The sequence below is a fragment of the Simochromis diagramma genome, unplaced genomic scaffold (genome assembly GCF_900408965.1).
Source record: "Simochromis diagramma unplaced genomic scaffold, fSimDia1.1 OVJJ01000105.1, whole genome shotgun sequence".
NCBI lineage: Eukaryota > Metazoa > Chordata > Actinopteri > Cichliformes > Cichlidae > Simochromis > Simochromis diagramma.
Window position 1 is genome coordinate 655,790 of NW_024386771.1, and position 25,769 is coordinate 681,558.

At 42.3% G+C, this 25,769-nt stretch overlaps 1 protein-coding gene and 2 long non-coding RNA genes across 4 annotated transcripts; 1 reads left to right on the forward strand and 2 right to left on the reverse strand.

Moving 5' to 3' along the window:
• Positions 1–593: 593 nt before the first annotated feature.
• Positions 594–3,002, reverse strand: LOC120738322. The gene is made up of 2 exons (XR_005696948.1): positions 2,753–3,002; positions 594–2,338 (listed from the first exon to the last, which is right to left on the reverse strand). It is a non-coding gene; the product is annotated as an uncharacterized LOC120738322 (long non-coding RNA).
• Positions 3,003–3,145: 143 nt separating this feature from the next.
• Positions 3,146–7,601, forward strand: LOC120738236. Its single transcript, XM_040039432.1, has 3 exons — positions 3,146–4,687; positions 5,463–5,816; positions 6,562–7,601. Exons 1-3 carry the CDS (start codon positions 4,507–4,509, stop codon positions 6,660–6,662), a joined length of 636 nt encoding a protein of 211 aa, XP_039895366.1. The 5' UTR covers positions 3,146–4,506; the 3' UTR covers positions 6,663–7,601.
• Positions 7,602–21,066: 13,465 nt separating this feature from the next.
• Positions 21,067–21,550, reverse strand: LOC120738282. Of its 2 annotated transcripts, XR_005696928.1 has the most exons (3): positions 21,521–21,550; positions 21,310–21,397; positions 21,067–21,220 (listed from the first exon to the last, which is right to left on the reverse strand). It is a non-coding gene; the product is annotated as an uncharacterized LOC120738282 (long non-coding RNA). The 2 variants fall into 2 exon arrangements; XR_005696927.1 differs by lacking the exon at positions 21,521–21,550 and having other exon boundaries at positions 21,310–21,508.
• Between the last annotated feature and the right edge of the window lie 4,219 nt (positions 21,551–25,769).

The following is a 25,769-nucleotide window of genomic DNA, read 5'->3' on the forward strand; positions in this document are numbered from 1 at the left end:
CACGTCGAACTCCCGCAGGCACAAAGAAATTACGGAGGCTATCACTTATCACCTGACCAAAGATATGGCTCCCATCAACACTGTGCAAAACGAGGGATTTAGGCAAATGATCAACACCCTAGACAAACGCTACACAGTGCCGTCCCGCAACTATTTTTCTATCGTTGCACTACCTGCTCTGTACACGCAGTGTCGAGCAACAGTGGAGACGGAATTTCAAGCAGTACAACATTTTGCGGCAACAACAAAACGTGAGACATTTGTTGTTTTTATGTTTATTTATTGTTTTTATGTTCAGTCTCAACTGTTACGAAGTTGATGTGCAGTTAATAAGTGCAATAAATATTTATACTGGAAAAGAAAATCGTGAGAGAATCGTGATCTCAATTCTAAGCCAAAAAATCGTGATTCTCATTTTATGCAAAATCGTGCAGCCCTAGTTTACGGTACACGTCAGGTTGTAGACGTCCCCCATTGATGATGGAAATCTCACAGTCTAAGAAGGCTAACCTGCCACTTGTTAGTATTTGTATTATTTTGATATTATTGAGCCATGATGGTGCCTTTGAAACTCTGCGTCTGCTCTTCTTCTGCTCTGCTCCATCTGCTCCATCCAGATCTTTGCATCACCTTCTTTTACACACTGACTCCATCAGGTTACAGAGAGCTAAGTGATGAATGACTGTTTCATGCCACAGACTGCAGATCAGTCAGTGTTCTGATGGCGCTGATCTGTCATCACGGTCACATGACTTCCCCTTGTGTGAATTAATGTGTTCTATTTAGTTCTGTAGTATTTTATTTTTACAGTACATCTGCATTTTATTCATTTCACACAAACTGTTGATGTAATGTCATCAGATTTCCACTAGATGTCAGCAGTCATCAGTGGACAGAGTACATCAACCTCTCTGAATACACAAACATACATGTGCGCTTAAATGAGCTCACATTATTGATCTGGACTGATGGATCGCCTTTGTTTTTAATAAGTCAGTGTTACCATGGAAACGACACTAACACACTATCTAAACATACAGTGGATTTATTTGACTTCAGTCTTGATTCTGCATGGAAACAATAACCTGACATCTTTGATCATCAGTTTCAGAGCGTCGCCTGTAACCATGGTTACTGACCTGCAGCCTGACGTCACTCTGAGCAGCTGCATGTACGAATGTACACACAGGTATGCAGCTGCTCAGCTGGGTAGATGTGCTGGTGGAAACAGTGAGTGTGACAGTGATGGGCAGACGCATCATGAGCACGTGACTGCTGTCAACACACACACATGCACAAGTGTATAAAGGTCTGTACCCCTGTGTCCTGCTCCCAAGAGGAAGGAGGAGCTCTGAGCAGCGTCACCGCCACTGATGAGAACACCAACATGTGCAGGAAAGCTTTGCTGGCTTTGATTCTTCTCTGCCTGTTTAAAACTTCTGTAGGTGAGTGTTTGCATGAGAAAGATGGAAATCATGTGTTTTGTCTGCACAGCAGTGTTCATGCACAGGTATATGTGTCTGTTTCTACACGCGTGCATCATTTAGACTCTTCTGATGTTGGAAAGAAAATGAAAACAGCGTTTTCTTCACTTCTGCGACCAAAAATCTGCTGTTTTCTTTTCTATTCTACGTGTTGATTTTTGCATTTCTGTGAAGATTCAGACATCAGCGCTAATTATCTTTTACATGTCCAGTGTTTTTATTACCGTGTGCTCGAATATCAGATTTGGAAGGAGCGCTTGATTGTTTTGTGCAAGTGTTTGAAGTCTCTGTGCTGAATGACTGACACTGATTCAAGCGCATGAGAAGAAAAAGCAGTGATTCTAGGCTCTTGTGTTTCTAGGTGCTGACAGATTCATGTTTAAGCATTGCCTGAGATTTCAGTGTGCAGAAAAAGGACATGAAAATGAGTGGAAGGGACATTTTTATATACAACAATTGATACATGAAGACACATTTTGACAGCAGTGGCGTTTCCACACCAGATTTACCAGGGTGGGCTCTGGGTGTTTTTTCATGGGGGCACAGAACCAAAACAAGAGGCAACATTGAACTGTTTCATCTATGAAGTGAATTTATTGGGAGCACAAACAAAGTGAATGAACATTTAACAATCAAACAGGAGATTTTACACCCTGCACATCTTTAAAAAGCACTGACTGACATCACTGTGGACCGAAACGCCTGCACGCATGGCAACAGGCAGAGTCCATAGTTACAGAGAAGTTGAGGAGGACTTTCCTACCAGCTGGGCTGGAAGCTGCGCCTCCTGTCCCCCATTCATGTGGTGAGGATCGTCCTCAGACTGGGGGGGTCGTCCTCCCTCCTCCTGATGTCTGAAAAGAGACGAACGTGGAGGAAACATGAGGCTGTAACTGAGAACTACAGTAACTTATTACTTTATCTTTTCATTAGTGTTAATGATACTGTGTGGAGTGTAATCACAGGGCAGTGTGAGACACACAGGTCTGAGGGCTGTGTGTCTCACACTGCCCGTGCCCTCCTCTCTGTAGTTCCCTCACGCTCTCCATCTCCATCTTTGCTATCAGGGAACAAATGTCTGCTTTTCTTTAATGTCAGCTGATGTTGTTCCCAGCTGTGACACTGAGCTCCTGTCTCAGCTTCATTTTTCATGCACGGTTAAAGTAAAAGGATGAGGTCTGTCTCTGAGCCTGTGCGGACCGGATTTGTTCAGTGTTAAAGCCATGACGCTGGGTTTCACTGTGACGTCAGCAAACCGTACCGCTTACCTTCGTCTCTTCACCTGTTTCCACGTTAGTCTGCTTTAACTATGCGCGCTTCTTTCTGAGCGCGAATGTGCTGAGAGAGCGAGTGTGCAGCGCCCTAACGAGTCCGTGATAAACACAAACTAGAACACTAGTTCCAGTCCCAGCGCTAAATTAATTCTTCATCGTCTCTTCAGGCTTCACGGTACGGCGGGACAGTGAGAGACACCCGCCTCTCGTCCGCCGCATAAGTTTTCTTGCGCGTCTACACTCCGCTTTACGGCAGCGCCTTTTCTCCTGTGCTGATCACAAACATGGACGCGCGCTCACGTATAAAACATACGGGCGCGCGCGCACATACAAGCAGTCTGATTGGATCATATTAAAAAAAAAATCATCCCTGAGAGTCGACGTGAAACTTTGAACACATTCTTCCTCTGCTCCACCTGCTCTACACCTGTGCTGAGTGTCATCTCAACCAGCTTTCATACTCTCGAGAAATTAAAGACAAACTTCACACTTAAACTTAAACTTCAAATCAACTTGAAAACTTTAAAGGAATGTGATAATGTCATGTTAAACATTTAAGAAAAATAATCTGTGATAGCTGACGTGAATTTCTCAACAGACTCCTCTTCTTTGACACCCACACTACATGTGTTTCACCTCAATCCACTACATAATTCTGGAGACATTGCAGGGCTTTTTGGGTCACTTCTGGACGATTGGGGAGGGGACCAGAGAAAACGACAGAGTCCAACATTGTTTCGGCAAAGTTCCACGCACAATGGCACCTGCTCTGGCCCCTGGAAGACAATTGACTACGGCTTCTAACTTAAATGTGCTCAGAGCAGAAAAACAGCATATAAGAACGACTCCATTTACATGTCTCAGAAAAGAGTTGCCAATTACCAGAGTTTGATCCCCAGGGGGTGTCGCAGAGGGGGGAAATGGTCAGACACATGAACAGGTTGGTGGTGTTCTGAGGCATCTGTTTATGACTATGCTTCTTCCTCACCACACACAGTCACCCTGTTTGCCCGGCTGTCTAGCTACAGGTTTTTCAATGACGTGAAGCCGAGTCTCCAATTCAGTGAGCTGCAAATAGGCTACATTTATTTCAAGTGTCATTACTGCTTAAGAAGGCTGAGGAGTAACTAAACATCTGACACAGTGAGCAGGACAGTGCAGGAGGGACAGGTGAAGAGGCCATGCTGCTAGCGAGTCGGCTAAGAGCCAAGCTAGCAAAACCCTCAAGACACAATAAGTGATTACTGACAATAATTAGCAAATTAATACACAGAGAGTGTGCTCCAGATGAAGCACGTCAAGATTACACTATGAAATAAGAAGATTTTCTATAAGTTTTTTACTGAATTGGCTACGCAGGCAAGCTACACAAAAGCACCACTGAAGCTCGAGCACGTGTCAAAATAATTCATGCAATGCTTCAGGAACACTGTGCCGAGGCTTGGTTCATCTGAACAGAGTTAGTGATCAGTCATCAAGTTCTGCTTCAGCTTTGGTGTCTCTGTGCGAGCGATAGTGAACCAGTGTGTGGTAATGAGAGTCGTCATGGAGCCAGCGAGGAAAAGAGGACGCTCTGCTTGTTGCTAAATAACAACCAGGCCATCAGCAATTCTGCCCCCGGGTCTGAAATGTAGTGACAGAACTTTAACATGATGTTAAACAGAAGCTGTCAGCTCGGCTCTCTTAAGTGGACAGTCATAATGAAGAAGTTGTAGATTCAATCCTCCTTTCATAAGTTTGGCCACCAGATGTCACCAAAAAGGTGTTGGAAAGCCTCGAGTAATGAACCCTTTTTCAACTTGAGCTTCAGAAAGTTTCATTTGGCCCTCATTACCACTGTGTGTGTTGTAACAGGAACAGGATGTGATGCTCCACCACAAAGAGAGCAAACACCAAGTGACCGCAACACCGGAAGCCAGAAGACAAAATGTAAGAACCCCGAATCTCTTCTACACCTCACTTTTATACCTGCTCACCCTTGGAGATCCAATCAAGTTGTTGACATTTAATCATGTGACATCCTCCTGTCTTTCACTAACTTGGCCTTTACCCACTGTGACAGTGATGTGAATCATAAAATACAATAAAAAGTTTCACAAGAGGAGCGTAGAGCAGGTCTCCTCTGCTGAAGGCTCCTGTGTTTGGCACAGCAAAGCATTCAGACCATGAGTGTGCTTGCTACAACAGCCACACAAGATTTAAATGATAATAATAATAATAACTATAATTTTTTAAAAAACAACTTTTTTTCCTTTTATCTTCTCGAACAACAAGGTCTACATATAACTTTTTTCCTGGGAGACATCACTCAGCAGCAAAAGGAGCTTTTAGACCCTACTTGATGCATCGCCGGGCGGATGAGTAATCCACTTCAGATTCCATCTGCTATTTAAGTTACCTGAGCTTAAGACTCTGTGGACAGTCAAACACTGACTGCACTATTTATGTATCAACCTTTAGACGCACAAACACTGATCAGTGATCAATCCACTCTGCAGTTTACAATCCAAGGCCCAGCAGATGAAAACTGAAAGACTTTCAAATCACATGAGCCAATATTTTATTCACAACAAAACATAAATGCTTGTGTGTGTGTGTGTGTGTGTGTGTGTGGGACTGTTTGTCATTAAAGGTACTTGAAACAATGATTCCCAGTCTCAGTGATACCAACACTCTCTGTCCTGTTTTGTCTCGTCTCCTGCAGACCTGACAATCATCAGAGCTGTGCGTGGACAGGATGTCGTTCTGCCGTGTCAGGTTCATAAAGATTATCCCATCGCGGCTGTGGTGTGGAGGAGAATTGACGTGAAGCCAGTAGAAGTGCTTTTGTACCAGAGCAAGACGTCTCATCAAGCCAACAAGTATCCACCTTCAAGGAGCCGCATGCATCTGATGGATAGAAGGATGAACAATGGAAATTTGTCCTCGGCTCTGCAGAATGTGCCTGAGAGTGGAATATATGAGTGTCTGGCCATCGACACAGAAATGCACCAGTGGAAGACTCCCACTGAGAACGCTGACACCATCAACACCATCCAGCTGATAATTGATCCAGAGGGTGAGTTTGTAGAGTCGTCCACAATCCTTTCTCTCTGATCCTTATACAGCGCCAAATCACAACTACAGTTACCTTGGTTACGCTGCAGTCTAGGCTGCTGGGGGATTCCCATGATGCACTGAGTGTTTCTTCGTCACTCACTCTGTGTTTAGACACCTCTCTGCATTGAATCATTAGTAATTATTAATCCCTGGCTCTCTTCCCCAGCGTGTCTTTTGTCCTGTCCACGTCCCCTCACCTCAGCCGGCCTCTCAGATGGCTGCGCGTGGTTCTTTTCCTGTCACCAAAGTGCTTGCTTAAGGGGGGTAAGGGGTGCACTGCAGGACACTTGGAGCATTGTTCTTTCAGTTACAGCCCCTTGATTATTTAATTTGATCAAGAAATAAATTAATATTAAAGAGAATTTAAAGGAGTACGAAGGCCCTTGGATAAAACGTCTGCACACATGAGGCTGAGGTACTAGGAGTTATAGGACAATTAGTGTAATAATGACTTACAATATAAGTGAGTGTAGATTGTTCTCAACAATCTACACTCACTGCTCGTGTTGTTAGGTACACCTTGTTAGCACTGGGTTGGCCCACTTTTAACTTCAGAACTGTCTTAATCCTTCAAGGCATAAATGCAACATGGTGCTGGAAACCTTCCTCTGACATTTTCTTTTATGAAGATATTGGTGATGAGACTTTGTAGAAAGCAGGGAGTAGATCATGTCTCACACCTGTCTCCTGTTTCTCACCTGCAGCTCCAACACTGAATGCTGGCGAGAGGCAGTTTGCTCCACCTACGTCTCTTCTGGTATTTTTGATTTTGGGTCTTCTCTCATGTTTCTGTTTCTCTGTTTAATCTTGATGATGCTGTAAACACCGACCTCTGACCTGAAACTCCTGCCTCTGAGTTTAAACAGAAACGTATTTGATTTTTTCATTCATTTGGTTTTTATTTTGCTTTGGGATTTTTTTTTCATATAACAGCTTTTATTTAATGTGTGATGTGACATGTTTCACTTACAGCTAAATACACAAGCACTCACTGTGGCTGTGAGGATAAGTGATTATGCTGAGATTACATGTAAAGGGTGGAAACTGTTTTCTTTTAGTGGTTTGTCTTTAAAGATAATCACAGTGGTTGATTCACCGCAGTTTTCCTCTTATATCTACAGTTTTCATGGGTCATGTTTTAAGGGAGGTACTTGTTTAGCATGTTTGTACTCACAGGCAGGACTCACAGTAGTTTCACTGACTTTTATGATGAAAACAAGACGATAACTAAACACCTCTGTCAGTAAACAAGATCCAATCAGAAGTGCAGTAAGTTTAAAGCACACGTTTGATCTGCCCCCACCAAACGGTGCAGCTCTTTTAGCAAACAGTGAAACTGTTTCTCATCCACTATCACCAAAACTAAATGACACTGTTGTCAAAAGACTCTGCACACGTTCACGAACAGACTGAATTTACTCCACTAACAGTACAGACCAATGTTAGCCAGTGTTTGTGGAGCATCAAATATCACTGCAGCAACTATCAGCGTGTTGCACATGAACACAGTCAGTAACAGGCAACTAGCATGGCTAACATTAATGCTAATGAAGGCATGGCTAGCGTGTGTCGTCACTGGGCATGCTTGCTATGCTATAAACTGATGCTATGCTAGAGCGTTAATGGTTCCTGTAGTCCATGATTTAGAGCAGGGGTGTCACACTGACTTTACATGTCAGACCACATGCAGTAATTATATTTATAAATGGCTTTAAACGCACATTCAGCCTGTCAGACTCATTGATACTCATACATGGTCCCACCTCTGTCTGCATGGAGACCAGCAGGGCTGAAGATTCAGCTCCACATTAATCATTAATAATAACTGACATATGAACGTGCATCAGGGCCTGATGCGGCCCGCTGGCCGTATGTTGGACACCCCTGCTTTAGCTGCTGAGTCATGGCTGAACGGGCACAAACAGAGTCATGCTCAGACTTGTTTCTCACTACTCTCTGTGAAAAAAGAAAGAAAACAAACCCACTCATGATCGTCAGAGTGTACATTTGATTTATTTGATGCTTCTGTCGACATGAACAATAGAAAAGCAGCTGCTTAAATCTTTTTGCTGCACAGATGATAACGTCTCACGTGCAGTCTGGGAGTGACGGCGATTTCACTCTCTGGTGTGAAAAAGAACTGGTGTGGTGGGAGCAGCGATGTGTGTGTGTGCACTGCACAGCGTGACTGTGGGGATGAAGGAGCTGCTCCGTGGCTGTAACAGTCAGCAGGAGGTGGAGGTGCTGTCCACCATGAGGACAAATAAAGCTTTAGAATTGAACAGCTGGCTTGGTTTGCACAGTATCTGTGAGAGTTGTATCATATGCACTTTACAATCACAGCGACTCAATGATGTAGAATATGAACCAACAGGCCACATGCTGACTCTGAAACAAAGTGCCATTAGAGCTGATCCAGAGCAGGCAGCTTCAACGCTGACTCAGCAGCAGTGAGCCTGATATTTCTTTGTAGCATAGCTCGTGCTGCTTTGTTTCCTTTGCTTTGTGTCTCTATCTGTAGCGTCGTGACTGTACGACAATTATCCTGTGATGCACCGTGAAACAGCAAGCGCCGTACGAAACAGACTCAAACACTTAGCCGTCTGTGTTTAACTTTACAAATCGTTCTCTGCTGTGCAGCTTCGCTACTTTCAAGAAACACAGTGTTTGTTTTCAGTAAGTCTTTTAAAATGTACTCTCTAAAACACACACACACACACACACAACAAACCAAAGAAATCTATTTTCAAACTGAAGTGTTTATGCTTTCAGTCCGTGTAGCTGCTGATACTTAACACGTGAGTGTTGTCTGAAGAAGAGGACTCTGTTGCCATGGTAATCCCTGCATGAATGGATGCTCTTAGCCTCGTTTTGTTATTATTTTTCTCTAATTCTCAGAATTTTCCCCAAGTCTGAAAATAACACACCAGGACATAATCACTATCATGTTTTAGCAAATAAACTGTCTCTAATTTTACGGCAGTTTGGTTTTAATGGAGAGAGAAAGAAAACTCGAGGAAAAAAACAGGTGAAAGTTTCAAAGCGTTGACTTGTTTGTGAGCAAACCTGCACACTGGGCAGGCCTAATGATGATGTCCCTCTGTGTAAGTCATCGTCCGTTCTTTAATGTAGAAAAGCCTTTTTAAAAGCTGCCTTCGGCTCGTGTGCAGCCTGACACAGTTATCTCTGGGATTTCCCTCAGGTCTGCTGAAAGTGTCCTTAAAGTTGAATATTGTGACAAAGTGAATGTAACAGTGAGACTGAGCTGCTCCGTCTGTTTCTGCTGACTTCAGCTCCTTAAACATCCTGATTTATCAGCACTGCAGGGGCACGAATGTCACTGTTACAGAGACGCACACACAGAGCAGGAATGTGACTGAATATCACTGACAGGAAAAACACCTTCAGCCTCAAACATGCAGTCAGCTGCTGCACTGGCCTCATGACAGACGTGAGCTGAGCTCAGGGAGCAGCAGAGGGTGGAGGCTCATTTCATACGTCTTTAAACTCAGCAGTGGGAAATCCAAAGAGACTGACATGTGACAGAGAAAAGCATCAGTGCTGTTGGTTCCAGCCTCACTTTATAGTTTGCTTTTATTTCTCTGGATGATGCAGGGAGCCTGGCTCAGCAGCTGCTGTCATGTTGTAGCCGTGTTCCTGTGACTGTACTGTGATAACTCTGTGACCATGTGATGGACTTACTGTTGATGCTGTCCTGTATTAAAGTGTTACTGCAGCCGACCTGTCTGTGTGTCACTGTCTGTGGACTGCAGCGTCTTAAGCAGCAGCTGTTTGCTGTTTGCACCATCCGCTCAGATATTCTTCAGTTTAAACGTCTTTATTTAATCTGTGCTTAATGCTCAACAATGAGGCTACATCGAATGTTAAATGTCTTGTTATTCTCCTCAACTCAGAAACTGCTAAAATATAATGACACTCAAACTGGAGTGTTGTAAAAATTGTGTGTATGTGTGTGTGTGTGTGTGGGGGGGGGGGGCTTTAGGCAGGCAGCAGCGATGGGGTGAATGAATGCAGCAGCCCAACCCACCAGGCTCTGATTGATGCAGCTGGCCTCCAAGGCCCCATGTGTGTGTGCAAAATAGCCAATTACTACATTACACTTTACTACACTAACGAGTAAAGAGGACTGTTAGCCTGTCAGCTTGTGGAGCATCAAATATCACTGCAGCGACAATCAGCACGTAGCACATGAACACAGTAACAGGAAGCTAGCATGGCTAATGCTAACTGCTAATGAAGGCACAGCTAACATGTGTTTCAGTGACCGGGCATGCTTGCTCTTCTATATATTGATGCTATGCTAGAGCGTTAACAGTTCCTGTTATCCATGATTCACACCAGGGGCGTCACACTGACTTTACATGGGGGGCGACAGACAGCCCCCTTTGACCTTAATGGGCCGGACCAGTGGAACTTCCGGTCACTGTGAAGGAGTCACATATTTAACTGTTTTTCTACATGATGAAGAAAAAGTCACAATGACAGAAATCTGTCAGCACGACTCTTTAAACTGTCAGAAATCAAATGACAGAAAAATAGCTCATAGCTCATCTTTAGTCTTAAAAACCTGAAGTTTCTATAGCATAAAGTGAAAAAAGGTTTTCTGTCTTTAAAAGTTTATTGCTAAATTACTTTGTGTACTATGAATAAGTAAGGTTTGTATCTGCAAGAAAAGCTGTAAAACTATGAAAATTCAAAATGTCTGCTTGTGCTTGATTGTTGTGAGCAGCAGATCAAACAAGTTAAAATAATCAATTATAATCGGGCTGATTCTTATGTATCGCCTTGCTACTCTCAACACGTGCCACATTCACACAAGCACTGTTTCTATGCTTTAAGTGCTTACTAACTACCATTCACACACATTCATACTGCGATGGATGCACCAGAGAAAACTTGGTGTTAATATCTTGCCCAAGAATATTTGGCATGCAGAGTAGGGGGAGCCAGGGATTGAACCACCAACCTTCCGATCAGTAGATGACCCGCTCTGAGCTACAGCCGTCCCCAATGTAATGTCTAATTATTATAAAGAGCTTTTAAGGTACATTCAGACCTGTGCGACTCACTCAGACTCTTAACTGTAGCTCTGTGCTACATGCTGACATTTCTGCTAATCAAACTTTGAATAAACTTTATTTAATCTAATATTCAACTCTGAACTCTAACTTTAGTACTTTTAACAGAGGCTATTTTTATGCAGTGTTTTCATAAAAGCCTTATTTTTATGTATTTGCTTCTACCAGGGAGAACACATGAGGTTAAAGGACAAGTTAGAGACCTTTTGTCTCTACAATGGAGAACAGCTTTTTAAACTCTGCACTCAGCTTTGTGTCTCCAACATCACTGATATGCAGACAGATTGATATATGGACCTGCAGTGGAGTTTAGGCCCAGACATGGCTAGTGACGTCAGACCTGATGGATTAAAAAAGTTAAATTTAATTGAATCTAATCTAATAACTTTAATCTCAGCCAAACCAATTTACCCACGAACAAATAAAACACTGAAAAAGCCAAACAAGAACATTTTTATGTTATCAAAGTGATTTATATATCATGTTTAACCCGAGTAGTGAAAGAGCGCGGGGGTTTGAAGACGATGTGTCGGTCGGCTCAGATATTTGAAGTTTACACAGCTACATTCTCACCTGAAAACGTGTTAAAAGTTTTTTGCAAACAAGAAAGAGAAATAAGAGCAATATTAAAACTAAGTCGCTGCCGCCATTGGTGGAAACTGGAATTGGCTGGCCGCGCTATGAATTCTGCGATATGGTTTTTCAATTTTGTTGTCCGGGTGGAATATCGGGAGAAATTCAGGAGAATGGTGGCTCCGGGAGGTTTTCGGGAGGGGCACTGAAATTCGGGATTCTCCCGGAAAAATCAGGAGGGTTGGCATGTATGGTTGTGGCAACATCACTAACCTTGTCAAACACCTCAGAGTAAATCATATCACAGAATATGACGAGCGTATGTTGAGGCGAACTGAAGAGGAGGAGAGGTGCTGCTAGGGCGAGAAAGACGTCTCTCACGGAGTCCTTTAGTGCTGCAGGCAGGCAAGCTGTTCAAATAGCACAACTTCAGTTTTTTATTTCTATATGATGAACTCTGCATTATTAAGTGATAAGAACAAGTAATCTGATGTCCTGTAATCATTATGATGCTATAATTTGAGATACAATAAATAAAATAAGTTTATGTACAAAGTATCGTATCGGATCAGTATCGTCGATACCACCCTGAATATAGGGCTTTGGAGCGTGATGTCACGGGGGTGGGCATGGAAAGGATTTTGGCCCGATCCGCCATTTTTGGGGTCTAGCGCAAGTGAAAAGGGAGCGAAGTCACACACAACAGCCATGGTTCGTTCTTTCTGTGTGGTCGGCTGCAATGTTCGATCACACGACCGGCAAGAGAATAAGGTTGAAAATGGTTTATCTTTTCATTCTTTCCCAACCTGGAAGCAACATGAGGCGGCTAGCCTGGATAGCAGCTGTGAGACGAGCTGACGTGCAGTTCTCTTCCATCTCCAAATATCTGCTGGTGCTCCAGACATTTTCATTCCGGTAAGTTCTAACTATGTTCATATCACTCTTTATAGCCTATTAGTTTTATTTTCTATGCGCTCTGAGCTCATAGCAAATTAGAACAAACATCCTAATGAGTGATTTTGCAGAACTACCTTCTATTTATAGAGTTGCTAATTATTTGGCATTATTGCAGCACCAGGTGGAGCACCAGTCTGATCACAGGTTGGAGGAAACATGGTGGATGGTCACGTGAGCTGTAGTCAGCTGATAAACAATCAGATCAAACACAGAAAACAGTATGAAGCTTCATCACAAACAAGACATACATGAGTATAAAACATGTCAGACTGAAAATGAGACGTCAACAGCATCACAAACAATGTTTAAAGCTTCCACGTGGTTTTACATTTTCTACATGGAAACAGGAAGTGCTGCTTTTAATTTGAAAAGTCACATTTATGGATGTGGACGTGGAAAAGTACAAATCTGGCAGCCTTTGTTGGACATGAAGTCGGTAATGTGTCTGCGTGACAGCTGTGGAAGCACAGGAGCAACGTCTGTGGGAAAATTCACAAAGCAACACGTCTATACCACTCTGACATGTTTGAAGATTTTTCACAATAAAATCCATGATTTGGTTTAAATGAAACTTTCTTCACCTTGTAAGGAAACATTTTGTGGACACGATTGTTTTCCAGCTAACAAAGGTAGTCCAGTGAGAGACGGCAGGAGGAGCAGAGGTCAGCTCATTGTGACAGAGGTCAAACAGATGTGAGGGGGAACAGCACACACAGGTGTGTTTCATCTCCACACACACACAAACCACAGCAACACTGACTCCACACTCAGCCTCCCAGTGACTGTGAGCTTACCCGTGTCACCGGTGCCACCCACTGTGGACCCCTCTGTGTCATGTGATGGTAATACAGGACGTTTTCCACAAACAGCTCCACACTGAGTCCTGGCTTCAGTGGGTGAGTCCATCCAGCAGAGATGTGGAGACACAAAGCTGCTGGACAGTTTCAGGTGTTACATTTCAGTTCAGGTTCATGTTTGTGCACTAGAACCAGATGTAGAAGTTTCAGCATGAAAGCACTCGATGATAGGCCAAGGAGCAGCTTGATTGAGAGAGGGTGAGAGAAAAGTAAAGAACAACCCACGGCTCGCGTCGTTCACGTCGAAGATCCGGCTCTAAGTTAAAGTCTGAGTTCAGCTCGTCGGCTCATAGAAACACTGATTTCCTTTTATTAATGAGGCGTCTGTGGGGACAGGCAGGAGGCTCCTGATTGGTTCATAAGGTGTGAATAAATGTGTCATGTAGATGGAAGCAAAGCCACATCAGGCCTTAGAAAGAATTCATGAAGGTCTGAAATCTGTCTGCAGTGCAGTGGAGTGATCTCCTACCTTTGAATGGCTGCAGGCCTCAAGCAGAGGGAAAAGAATGAAGATATAAACTTTGTAGCTAAAAACAAAGCTCAGTGTCAAATTTGGATCATTATCACTTAATTTAGTTTGGACAATCCACCAATCACAGAGCTCCATCAGAGACCTTACAGCACAGGTGTCGAACTCCAGGCCTCGAGGGCCGGTGTCCTGCAGGTTTTGGATGTGTCCTTGATCAAACACAGCTGATTTAAATGGCTAAAATACCTCCTCAACATGTCTCAAAGTTCTCCAGAGGCCTGGTAATGAACAAATCATTTTAATCAGGTGTGTTGACCCAGGGTGAGATCTAAAACCTGCCGGACACCGGCCCTCGGAGCCTGGAGTTCGATACCTCTGCCTTACAGTAACTGTTGTTGTTACACTATCTCTTACCGTATATTACTAAATCTCCATTTGCACTATTTGCTTATTTGCACTACTCTGCCTGGTTTACACTCAATGTCATTTACCCTTACTTGAATATTGTATATTGTATAGCTTTCTTGTTATACGTAAAATTGTATTGTATTTATTTAAATTTTTACTTTTTAATTATTTTATTTGCATTTTTTAATCACTCTCTTATATTTAAATGTTCATTTGCTATTTTATCTAGGGTTTGAGAGTAACGAAATTTCTATTCTCTGTATGTCCTGTACATGTGGCAGAATTGACAAATAAAGTTGACTTGACTTGACTACATTCACCAGCAGAGCTTTGATCGCACTTCTCTCCACCACCACTAGATGTCTCCACACTCTGTGCTGACTCCAATGATCAGAGCTGCTGAGCCTGTTTGCAGACAGAGGAGGAGCTCCTGGTGATCCGTGTGGCACTAAAAAGCTCTGATAACGTCCATCCAGCAGCTGATAACAGGGACATTTGGTGCCATGTCAGAGCTGCACAGTCAATCATCCGTTTGGCTCTTTAGTTTGAAGAGTTCAAAGCAGCAGCAGAGAATCTAAAGTGTGTCACACAGCACCAAGTTTCCTTTGGTCACATATGAAATGTGAGTCCGAGCTTCAGCTACACAACAACACACACAGCAGCTGATTGTAACATGAGCTCATCTGAAAGCCACCAAGAAGAATCCAGTGATTTGAAAGTTGCTGCTTTGGATTGTTAGTTTGATCTGAATCAGAATCCAGTGTTTGATGGAAATCTCCTCCTGCTGCACTTCAACACATTAAAGAGAGAGAGATGAAAGAAAAGCTGATGATGAGAGCAGAGAGAGGAAGGTGTACTTACTGTGCAGGAGGATCACAAACACCACAAACATCTTCATGTTCCTGTCAAACTCAGAGACTCTTTAAAAGCCCTTCAGGACATCAGCTCACAGCAGCTTCACTTTCCTCTGCTGATCATCTACTGACACTCTCACACTGCTTCACTGTCACAGCTCAGAGTTCAGCTTCACACTTTGTTAAAGCACATCTGTGGAATGAAGTCCGGCCGGCCACAGATCACTTCTGAGGAAAGAGGAGGACGTCGGCTTTCCTCGTAGTTTCACGCCCGAGCGCTCCGGTTGGAGGCGGCTGCTGCGGCCTCACCCTGACACGCACAAAGCTCCGCCTTCAGTCCAGAATCATCCACTGTTTAAGTGGATGTTTAAGGGCATGGGCACAATAATGAAGCTATCCATTAAAAAAGAGACTAAATTAATTGGGATCATTTTACTTGAGAATTATTAACTTAATTTCAGAACACACGGTTTATATCGTACTGTAGAATCTAATATTGTGTTTAAGAAAAATATTAAATAGACTGTTTTTATTTTTTTTTGTTATCAATTTATTATTAGAACTCAGTTTAAATAAGTTACCAGTACTTTTTATTTAAAAAGCTGAGCAACTCAGTTTATTTGGCTTGTCTTAACTTAGAACCAGGGCCTGTCCTGGCCTGTTTGGTGCCCTGGGCAAACACTCCCCCTTAGTAGACTGCGGAGTCCTGGCCCTGCTAATGAATGTTATCTTGTTGTTATCTTTTTCAGGATACACAATACCTGCTATTATCCAAAGACACATCTGCTTGCATTTATCTTTTGCCCGTTTCTCCTCTTCTTTTCTCTTTTTTTCTAAACTGAGGACCAGATTTCTTTGACCTTTTTTTTTTGTCCATTTTCCATCAGTAATTTTGCAATCCACTATCAACACCCAACCCTACAACATAACCTAACAGACCTACACCTTAGTGCACAGATTCGGTTTGTATAGGGTATTTTTCTGGGATTTCACACAACCCAGGAAAAATAACTAATACATATTCGGCTTGGATTGACAATATTATGAATGAAACATGCACTATTTGGAAGCAGCCCGCCCCCTCCCCTTTCAGGTTGTGTGTGAGACTGTTGGTTTGTTTTTATTTTGTTTTATTTTGCAAGCTGGTTATTAGATGTCGCACCACCTCTCTCCTCCCTGTGCACTGGCATGGTGTCGGGGCAGAATAAGAAACTTTTTGCTTAGAAAAACTAAGTAAGCTGGAAATTTTGCTTCTCAGTGTGGAAGGATGAAACAATATGGTTTAAAAATGCCACATCACTACCGTCCTCCTCACTAGCACAGATCAGTCCGCATGTTCATGGCATGTATTTTTTTCTGGAATATGTTGAGCAAACCTGGAGAAGTTTCAGCTCAAGAGATTATTGTTGTCATTGCTGTGGATTTTTGGTGAGTAAATGTTTACTCACTTATTCTATTCTATTCTGTATTCAAACTGTTGTTGTGGCTTCTCTCAGTTTAGCACCAGGTTTATGAACTTGTTAGCTAGTTAGTGTTAGCCTAGCGTTGCTGCTGCTGCCTCTCAGCTCCGCAGCTTTAAAAACCTCATGTAAAAATCTCTCAGTGAAATTTTCTGTTTATTGTTTGAAATAGAAAAGTGACCAGCTTTAGATGGTCACCTGCATGTTCAAGCTCATTGCATCTCCAACCCACATCCACTGCCAATGTACTTAAGGGAAGTTAAATACTTTTATTTTATTTATATAGCGCCAAATCACAACAAAAGTTGCCTCAAGGCGCTTTATATTGTACAGTAGATACAGAGAAAAACCCAACAATCACATGACCCCCAATGAGCAAGGACTTTGGCGACAGTGGGAAGGAAAAACTCCCTTTTAACAGGAAGAAACCTCTGGCAGAACCTTATATTTGGATCACCTTAATCCATGAGAGTCATTCAAGCAGTAATGCCTTGACTGAAAACAAGCCGACCTTAAAATATTACAACAAACCAAGATTCTATGTTTGAGTGCAAAACAAATGCGTTGTTTAAACTAGAGACTGCACTTGTGACTGAACAGTAAATAAATTTTGATATTAATTATATAAGCAATGTAACTTGAAAACAAAGTTGTGGAAAGTCTAAACTTAGTTTCAGTATAATTAAATCTGAGACTTTGTTTCATTGAAAATTTATAACAATTATGGCTTGTATAATGGTTTGTTGTTCAGCAGAATAGTGTCCAGTGTGTTGGCTGTTATACTTTGTTGCATTTGAAAATAAAAGTTGGGCTGATTTTACCACCATTACAAGAAGTACTATTAAATATTACTTTTGAATCATAATCAGGTTACAACAAATTGTTTTTTAATTTAGTAGAACTTGACTAAATTAAACATGAACATGTTTGTCAGTGGGTAAACAATTAGTGTTGTACAGTCAGAAAGTTGTTCTTAGTACTGCATACTTGCAATGAATAAGTTGTCACAACAGTCAATTTTTTGAGAGTTTGCATGTTTTTTTTTTTTAGTTCTGGGATCATGCTGTGGGGATGTCTTTTGGCAGCAGGTGGTGGGAGGTGAGTGCAGCGATGAACAGAGACCTTAATGATAACGTGCTCCAGTGCTCTGAACCTCAAACTTTTGCTAAGGTTCATCTTCTTTAAAAAGAAGCTTGTTAGGCTGCATCAGCTTACCCAACAGTAGCTTTAACATTAGGTAGTAAACAACAATTAGCTAATGTTGGTCATGTGACTAGGGTCATCTCACTTTGGTAACTTGAAGTACTACAGCAGAGAAATTTATCTCTGTTTTAAATACTGAGATTCACAAAAAATGCATTTAAATTCAATATTTAATTCCATTTTACATCGCTTTATATTGTCTTCATCTCAAAAACAAGCATCTTTTGGTGTGAATATGATGTATACATGAAAGAGACAAGTTTTGTTTTAAAATACTGGCACCACTGCATTTATCTGACATCACACTATTAAGCATTAGTATGATATTAGTCAGTGTTCATGGTGTGATTTATGAAGTCAAAAAAGACCAACATGAGCTCCTGAATTACACCTATCAGTGGTGAACTCAGCTGAAATGAGCAGTAGTAGTCAAACAATAAACGTTGTCCTCCGCAGGCACAATGAAAACTCAGAACACCTCTTCGGAGTGAGGACGTGCTCAGCCTGTAAAACAAGGAAGTTACTGTATTTTAAGCCTGTCCTGTCTGGCAGCTTTTGCAGTCAGAAGTATGATCTGAATGTACTGCTGTACATTACATTACACGTCATCATGTTGCTGATGTTGTGCCAACCACATTTGTTTTTTCAAGATGAGGTCTATAAATTCTCTATAACATAGGTGTCAAACTCTGGCCAAATTTGGCCCGCAGCCTAATTACATTTGGCCCGCGAAGCCACACCAAATTACTATCAGAGCTGGCCTACTGGTATTATACAGCTAATATATATATTGTTTAGTATTAAGCTTTGCTTGTTCCATATTCAGTTTTTCAGCAAAACGTGTTTTAGTCCATAAGAAAAGATTCATTCTTATATCTGGAGGAATAATTATATTTCAATAAATATTAACGTTAGCCCGCAACTTTGTTCCAGTTTTGAATTTTGGCCCACTGTGTATTTGAGTTTGACACCCCTGCTCTATAGGCTCCTCTTGTTCATGTGTTACTTTTATCTCTTTAGTTTATTCATTTCATTTCTGTTTGACATGTGAATTATGACCACGCTGACAGGAAGGTGGGGAGAAAAAAAGACGTAAGGGAAAGAAAAGCACAGAAAAAAAGGAATTGGGAGGAAAGGGAGAATATAAGAGGAAGTGGAATGAGTGGAATGAAATGTGGAATAGAAGAATAAACAAAACGGAAAGTAAAATAAAGAAAACAAAACCTCACAGCACCTTGAACAGAAAAACATACTAGAAAGCAGAAGCTCAACAAACGAACAATCTTCTTATGTTTTGTGTGTAAGTGATCGCGAGTGTGGCATTTGCTTTGTAATGTGGGTGTCACGGCGGGGTGCGCCGATGTGTGAGGAAGCAGGACCCAAAAGCAGATGATGGACGAGGAGTTGTAAGTTGTAACAGAAAAGTGATCCTTTATTAATGACGGCACAGGAAACCAAAGCAAACTGACAAAAACACTAAGAAACAAAAACACTAAGAGGGACTGAGACCAAAAACCTATAACTATAACTGTGGCAGAAAATAACAGGCAAAGACTATGACTAAGACTACCGTAGAATAACAGACGAAAACCATGACTGTGACTGAGGTCAAATAAACAGACGAACCGACAATGACAAGCAGAAAACAGAAGGCTTAAATACCCACATGAGGTGATCAGTGGAAGTGGAGACACATGGGGGAACAGCTGACAGACATAACCCTAATGACAGGACCAAGAAAGGAAAGCTAACTATAATGAACAAGGAACACAAGACACTATCAAAATAAAACAGGAACACTAAAACTAAGCATGGCAACACAAACTTAACAGACCTAAATACATAATGATAAATACCAAAACCCCAAAACATAGAAAACCAAGGAACAATAAACAATAACAACCCAAACTAAAGACAGATAGGAACTGACACAAAAACTAATAACATATCAAAAATGAAACAAATACAAAAGAGAGGCTCAGAGCGCTGGGTCAGAGACCCAGCCTGTGACAGTGGGAGAGAAGCTGCAAAAGCCCCCCCATTAGCCATAAATTACTGCATTAAATGTCACGGTGCTAGTAGTTATTATTTTTATCATTATCAGAATCAGCATACTTTATTATGTGGATTACAGTTTGTCATGGCCTTTTGTGTTTCAAACACAGAAAAAGTCCAAGAAAAGGCTGTGGGTGGCAACAGGAGGTTTGTTTTAGAACGCACTTCTTACTTCATTGTTTAAAATTATATGGCAAAAAACCATCTTTACCACACCCCTCCAGGGTGTTCTTAATCCCTTGATTAATGGGAGGGTCCATAAACTAATAAACCAATCACTTTCCAAAAACTTTTCCCAAAATAAAGTTAATTACAAATTTACAAATTTATTTAAATGTGTGATAAGCTGCAGGATTCAAACACAAGTGTAACTTATAAATACATGTTCATACTTTTATTCCACAATCAGAGAGAAAGAAACAGAGAGAGAGTGCAGGACAGACAGGTGACAGTCTCAGGTGTACACACTGCTACAAACAGGAGGATTTAGTGTTTGTGTTATTACGAGTGCTAAACAAGAAGAGTTCCAGATGGTACAGGGGACACATGTGTGACTGCTGTGATTAAAGCATCTTTCTTTCAGCTTAACGAGTGAACCGTCAGCTCGTTTAAACACACATTAAAGTCTGTTTGGCTCGACACCACCGAACAGAGGCAGCAATATAACATAGCTCACATTAACAGTGCAGTGAATCCTGCTTGTGCAGTGATATTCAGGACTGCAAACCGAGCAGCATCACTGACTTTCAGCTTGTTGTGTTTGTGGATATATGAGTGACTTTAATTATCCATAAAATCATCAGATTCTCTGTAAGATTAAGGTCGACTATTAAACAGCATATATTTTAAAGTGAAGGCTTTAAAACCACAGTACAAACATCGCTAATGTCACATAACTTTGCCGACATGTGGCCAACAGTAATGTTTTAATGTTATTCATTATTAAACATTTGCACATAAATAAGTGACATCATATTCACTACTTACTTTTGAAAGTTTACTCTTCGGCCACCCTGTTTCAACCATCCGCCGTTTTATTCCGAAAAAAATATCCACAACCTCTTCGGCCGTCCCGTTTCAGCTGTCTGCCATATTTCTCGGCAAAAGTATCCACACCCACCACCGCGCTATGAATTGTGGGATATATGGGACCATGAAGCGTGCACCGGACGATGCTTGAAATTTGTGGAAATAGATAGCGCATTTACACTTCGAATTTGTTAGGTAAACTGACACGGATGGATTACGTGGCAGAAACACACACGGACACCAAATAGTTTGTGATGCAAGTTTATATACACGAGTAGGGAATATTTACAAGGGAAGGGGCTATATACAGTGATAGATAAAAATGTGCCAGGAGATTAACACCGAGGAGATGAGACGGAGCCGAGGTATGCAGGTAGGCAGATGACGCACCGGAGCTACCTGACAACAAGGAACAAAACAGAGTTTACGGCGTACCGTTGATAGCCGAACGTTAAACACAAGTGGACGGAGAGAGTTGGAGAGCTTACTTGACACACAAACCACAGCTGCTGCAGTGACCGCAGCCTGATGGAACGTAGCACTCCGTTGCGGATCCACAATAGCCAACACAAAATCCTAAGTAGGCAGGCAGGCAATGGAACAGGCTAAGACAAAAGAGAAGCAGTCAAAACGTGGATCCTTAAAACATACAGCTCCACAGCGTAGAATCAACAGATTCAGCCTGTGCTAACTTGTTACCACTTGTGACAGCAACAATACTCCGACACCAGACGTCCGTGACTCTGCTCCCTAAAAGCGCTCACTGATGACGTCCGATGCGTCGCAGGTGTGTCAGAATGCCATCAAGCCCCGCCTCGCCTACCTATAACAAAAAGGAAAACAAAACCCAAGTAATACAAGTACCTCGGGCTGTGGGTGGACAATAAACTGGACTGGTCATGCAACACAGAGCACCTGTATAAAAAAGCCCAAAGCCGACTGTACTTCCTCAGGAGGCTGAGGTCTTTTAACATCTGCAGGAAGCTCCTGAGGATGTTTTACCAGTCAGTGGTCGCAGGAGTCCTTTTCTATGCTGTGGTGTGCTGGGGGAGCAGCACAGCAAAGAAGGACTCATCCAGGCTGGAGAAACTGATCAGGAAGGCTAGCTCTGTGGTCGGCATGAAGCTGGACACTCTGGTGACAGTGGCAGAGAAAAGGACACTAAAGAAACTGCTGGACATTATGAACAATGCTGGGCATCCTCTGCACACGGCCATTAACAACCAGAAGGGTCTGTTCAGTGACAGGTTGCTTCTCCCCAAGACAAGAACTAACAGACTTAAAAACTCCTTTGTCCCACACGCCATCAGACTGTTTAACTCCTCTCTGGAGGGGAGAGGGAGGGGAGACAGGAGGACAAAGGAGGGGGGAACAACTAAGCTGTAGTGCCTCTTCACCTCACTGTACAATACCTTGTGCAATACTTTTTGTAAATAGTCAATGGTGCAATAGACCTCAATACTTGAAATGTGCAATTCACTTGTATTTTTATTTTTATTCCTATTTATTCTATTTATCCCCTTCGTATATTTTATTTATATTTGTCTCTGTATTTATATATGTGTGTGTGTGTGTGTGTGTGTGTGTATATAAAATATTCTGTAACTCTGTAACTTCTGTCGGTGCTGTGCTTTTTGGAAATCGAATTTCCCAGAGGAACCCACCCGAGGGATTAATAAAGTTCTATCTTATCTTATCTTATCAAACAACCACAATACACCTACCCACCACCTCCTAACAGAATTGGGACAGCCGTTGTTGCGTCGCTGAGCTGTAATAGGTCTCAAAATGCATACTCGAAGCATGTGGTCACTGAATTGGGACACAGCCTAAAAGTCTCAAACACACAACAAAAACATCACACTGACTCCACTCTGACATCACTGATCAACAGTGTTGGAAAGGTTACTTTTGAAATGTATTCCACTACAGATTGCAGAATATGTAACGTATTCTGAATACTTTGGATTACTTAATATATTATCATGCTTTTTACAACTACATTAATGTACTATTACTGTGTAATTTATTACTATTACTGAAGATTATTCGCCATACCAATATTAAATAGATTTTTAAATCTTCATATAAAATGAGTAACAGTAGGGTGGACATTAGGTAAGGCTGTACTTTTTGCAGCAATCTAATATAGAAAACTATTATAATGAAATAGGTCAGTGGCAGGTTTATATTATTTATTGTTATTTATGCTTAGAAATATTTACTCATATATGCTGCCATATTGATAGAGGTCTGATCCTTAATAGTCTGCAAAGACTTTGTGTGCCTTCCAGAGTGTTCTGGCATGCACACACAGACCTTAAGGTCATGAGAGAGGTTATATCTTCTCTTACTGATTTATGATATACAGTGGGGCAAAAAAGTATTTAGTCAGCCACCGATTGTGCAAGTTCCCCCACCTAAAATGATGACAGAGGTCAGTAATTTGCACCAGAGGTACACTTCAACTGTGAGAGACAGAATGTGAAAAAAAAATCCATGAATCCACATGGTAGGATTTGTAAAGAATTTATTCGTAAATCAGGGTGGAAAATAAGTATTTGGTCATTAACAAAAATACAACTCAATACTTTGTAACATAACCTTTGTTGGCAATAACAGAGGTCAAACGTTTACTATAGGTCTTTACCAGGTTTGCACACACAGTAGCTGGTATTTTGGCCCATTCCTCCATGCAGATCTTCTCGAGAGCAGTGATGCTTTGGGGCTGTCGCTGAGCAACACGGACTTTCAACTCCCGCCACAGATTTTCTATGGGGTTGAGGTCTGGAGACTGGCTAGGCCACTCCAGGACTTTCAAATGCTTCTTACGGAGCCACTCCTTTGTTGCCCGGGCGGTGTGTTTTGGATCATTGTCATGTTGGAAGACCCAGCCTCGTTTCATCTTCAAAGTTCTCACTGATGGAAGGAGGTTTTGGCTCAAAATCTCACGATACATGGCCCCATTCATTCTGTCCTTAACACGGATCAGTCGTCCTGTCCCCTTGGCAGAAAAACAGCCCCATAGCATGATGTTTCCACCCCCATGCTTCACAGTAGGTATGGTGTTCTTGGGATGCAACTCAGTATTCTTCTTCCTCCAAACACGACGAGTTGAGTTTATACCAAAAAGTTCTACTTTGGTTTCATCTGACCACATGACATTCTCCCAATCCTCTGCTGTATCATTCATGTGCTCTCTGGCAAACTTCAGACGGGCCTGGACATGCACTGGCTTCAGCAGCGGAACACGTCTGGCACTGCGGGATTTGATTCCCTGCCGTTGTAGTGTGTTACTGATGGTGACCTTTGTTACTTTGGTCCCAGCTCTCTGCAGGTCGTTCACCAGGTCCCCCCGTGTGGTTCTGGGATCTTTGCTCACCGTTCTCATGATCATTTTGACCCCACGGGATGAGATCTTGCGTGGAGCCCCAGATCGTGGGAGATTATCAGTGGTCTTGTATGTCTTCCATTTTCTGATGATTGCTCCCACAGTTGATTTTTTCACACCAAGCTGCTTGCCTATTGTAGATTCACTCTTCCCAGTCTGGTGCAGGTCTACAATACTTTTCCTGGTGTCCTTCGAAAGCTCTTTGGTCTTGGCCATGGCGGAGTTTGGAGTCTGACTGTTTGAGGCTGTGGACCGGTGTCTTTTATACAGATGATGAGTTCAAACAGGTGCCATTCATACAGGTAACGAGTGGGGGACAGAAAAGTGTCTTACAGAAGACGTTACAGGTCTGTGAGAGCCAGAGATTTTCCATGTTTGAGGTGACCAAATACTTATTTTCCACCCTAATTTACGAATAAATTCTTTACAAATCCTACCATGTGAATTCATGGATTTTTTTTTCACATTCTGTCTCTCACAGTTGAAGTGTACCTCTGGTGCAAATTACTGACCTCTGTCATCATTTTAAGTGGGAGAACTTGCACAATCGGTGGCTGACTAAATACTTTTTTGCCCCACTGTATAGGAGGATATCTACTCTGTATCTGGTTAAGTATAAGAGCCTTTTGTTTAGATGGACCACTAGACTCCTAGCACCAGCTTTGGGGAGTCTTCACAGTCTCACATCTTGACACACACACACACACACACACTTACACAACGCGCGGACAAGGTACTCTTTGTTCACGTGTATACCTATGTAAGACGTCATGTGTTAATGAATCTATGCATTTTCATGTGACCTCAATAAATGAGCAGTGTTATGAGGGAACAGACGAGAGCGACTGGGGTCAAGCGAAGGAACGGCGCTTGTCGTGGTTCTCTCCCTCATATATGAGTAACACAAAGAACTTTGCCTGCTTGGTGTCTAATGCTTTTTGCTGTTGTATTAAAATTCTCTCGTTCCAGCTAGACAGTGCTAGACAGACCCATCAGTCAGTGTCTCTGAACCGTAGTAAAGGGACCTCTGGCTAATACCTCGGGTTCGTGTCGGGCTCATAGACGAAAACTAGCTTCACTTTGTTGGCTGGGTCAACTTTGCTTGCGGGAGACAGAGAGAGGCGTTGAAAGGCTGCTCCAACAAACTCATTTTTCGGAGGAAAAGACGAACACGGCGTACAGTTGAGTCTTAATAACGTACTTACAACTGGGCTCGTGAGGCACTCTTCTTGGCTGCAGTGATTATTATTATATTTACATGCGCCGAGTGGCAGTTCAGAGTACCCAGCCTTCTTAGATTTCCTGGGTGGGGTGCTGGAAGGTGCTCCACCTGGAGACTCTGTTGTCCTGTTAGGAGACTTCAAGCAAGACCAGCAAGACCTGGAGGGGCGTGATTGGGAGGAACAGCCTCCCTGATCTGAACCCGAGCAGTGTTTTGTTATTGGACTTCTGTGCAAATCACTGTTTAACGTAACAAACACCTTGATCGAACATAAGAGTGTCCATAAGTGCACGTGGCACCAGGACGCTATAGGCTGCAGGTCGATGATCCATTTT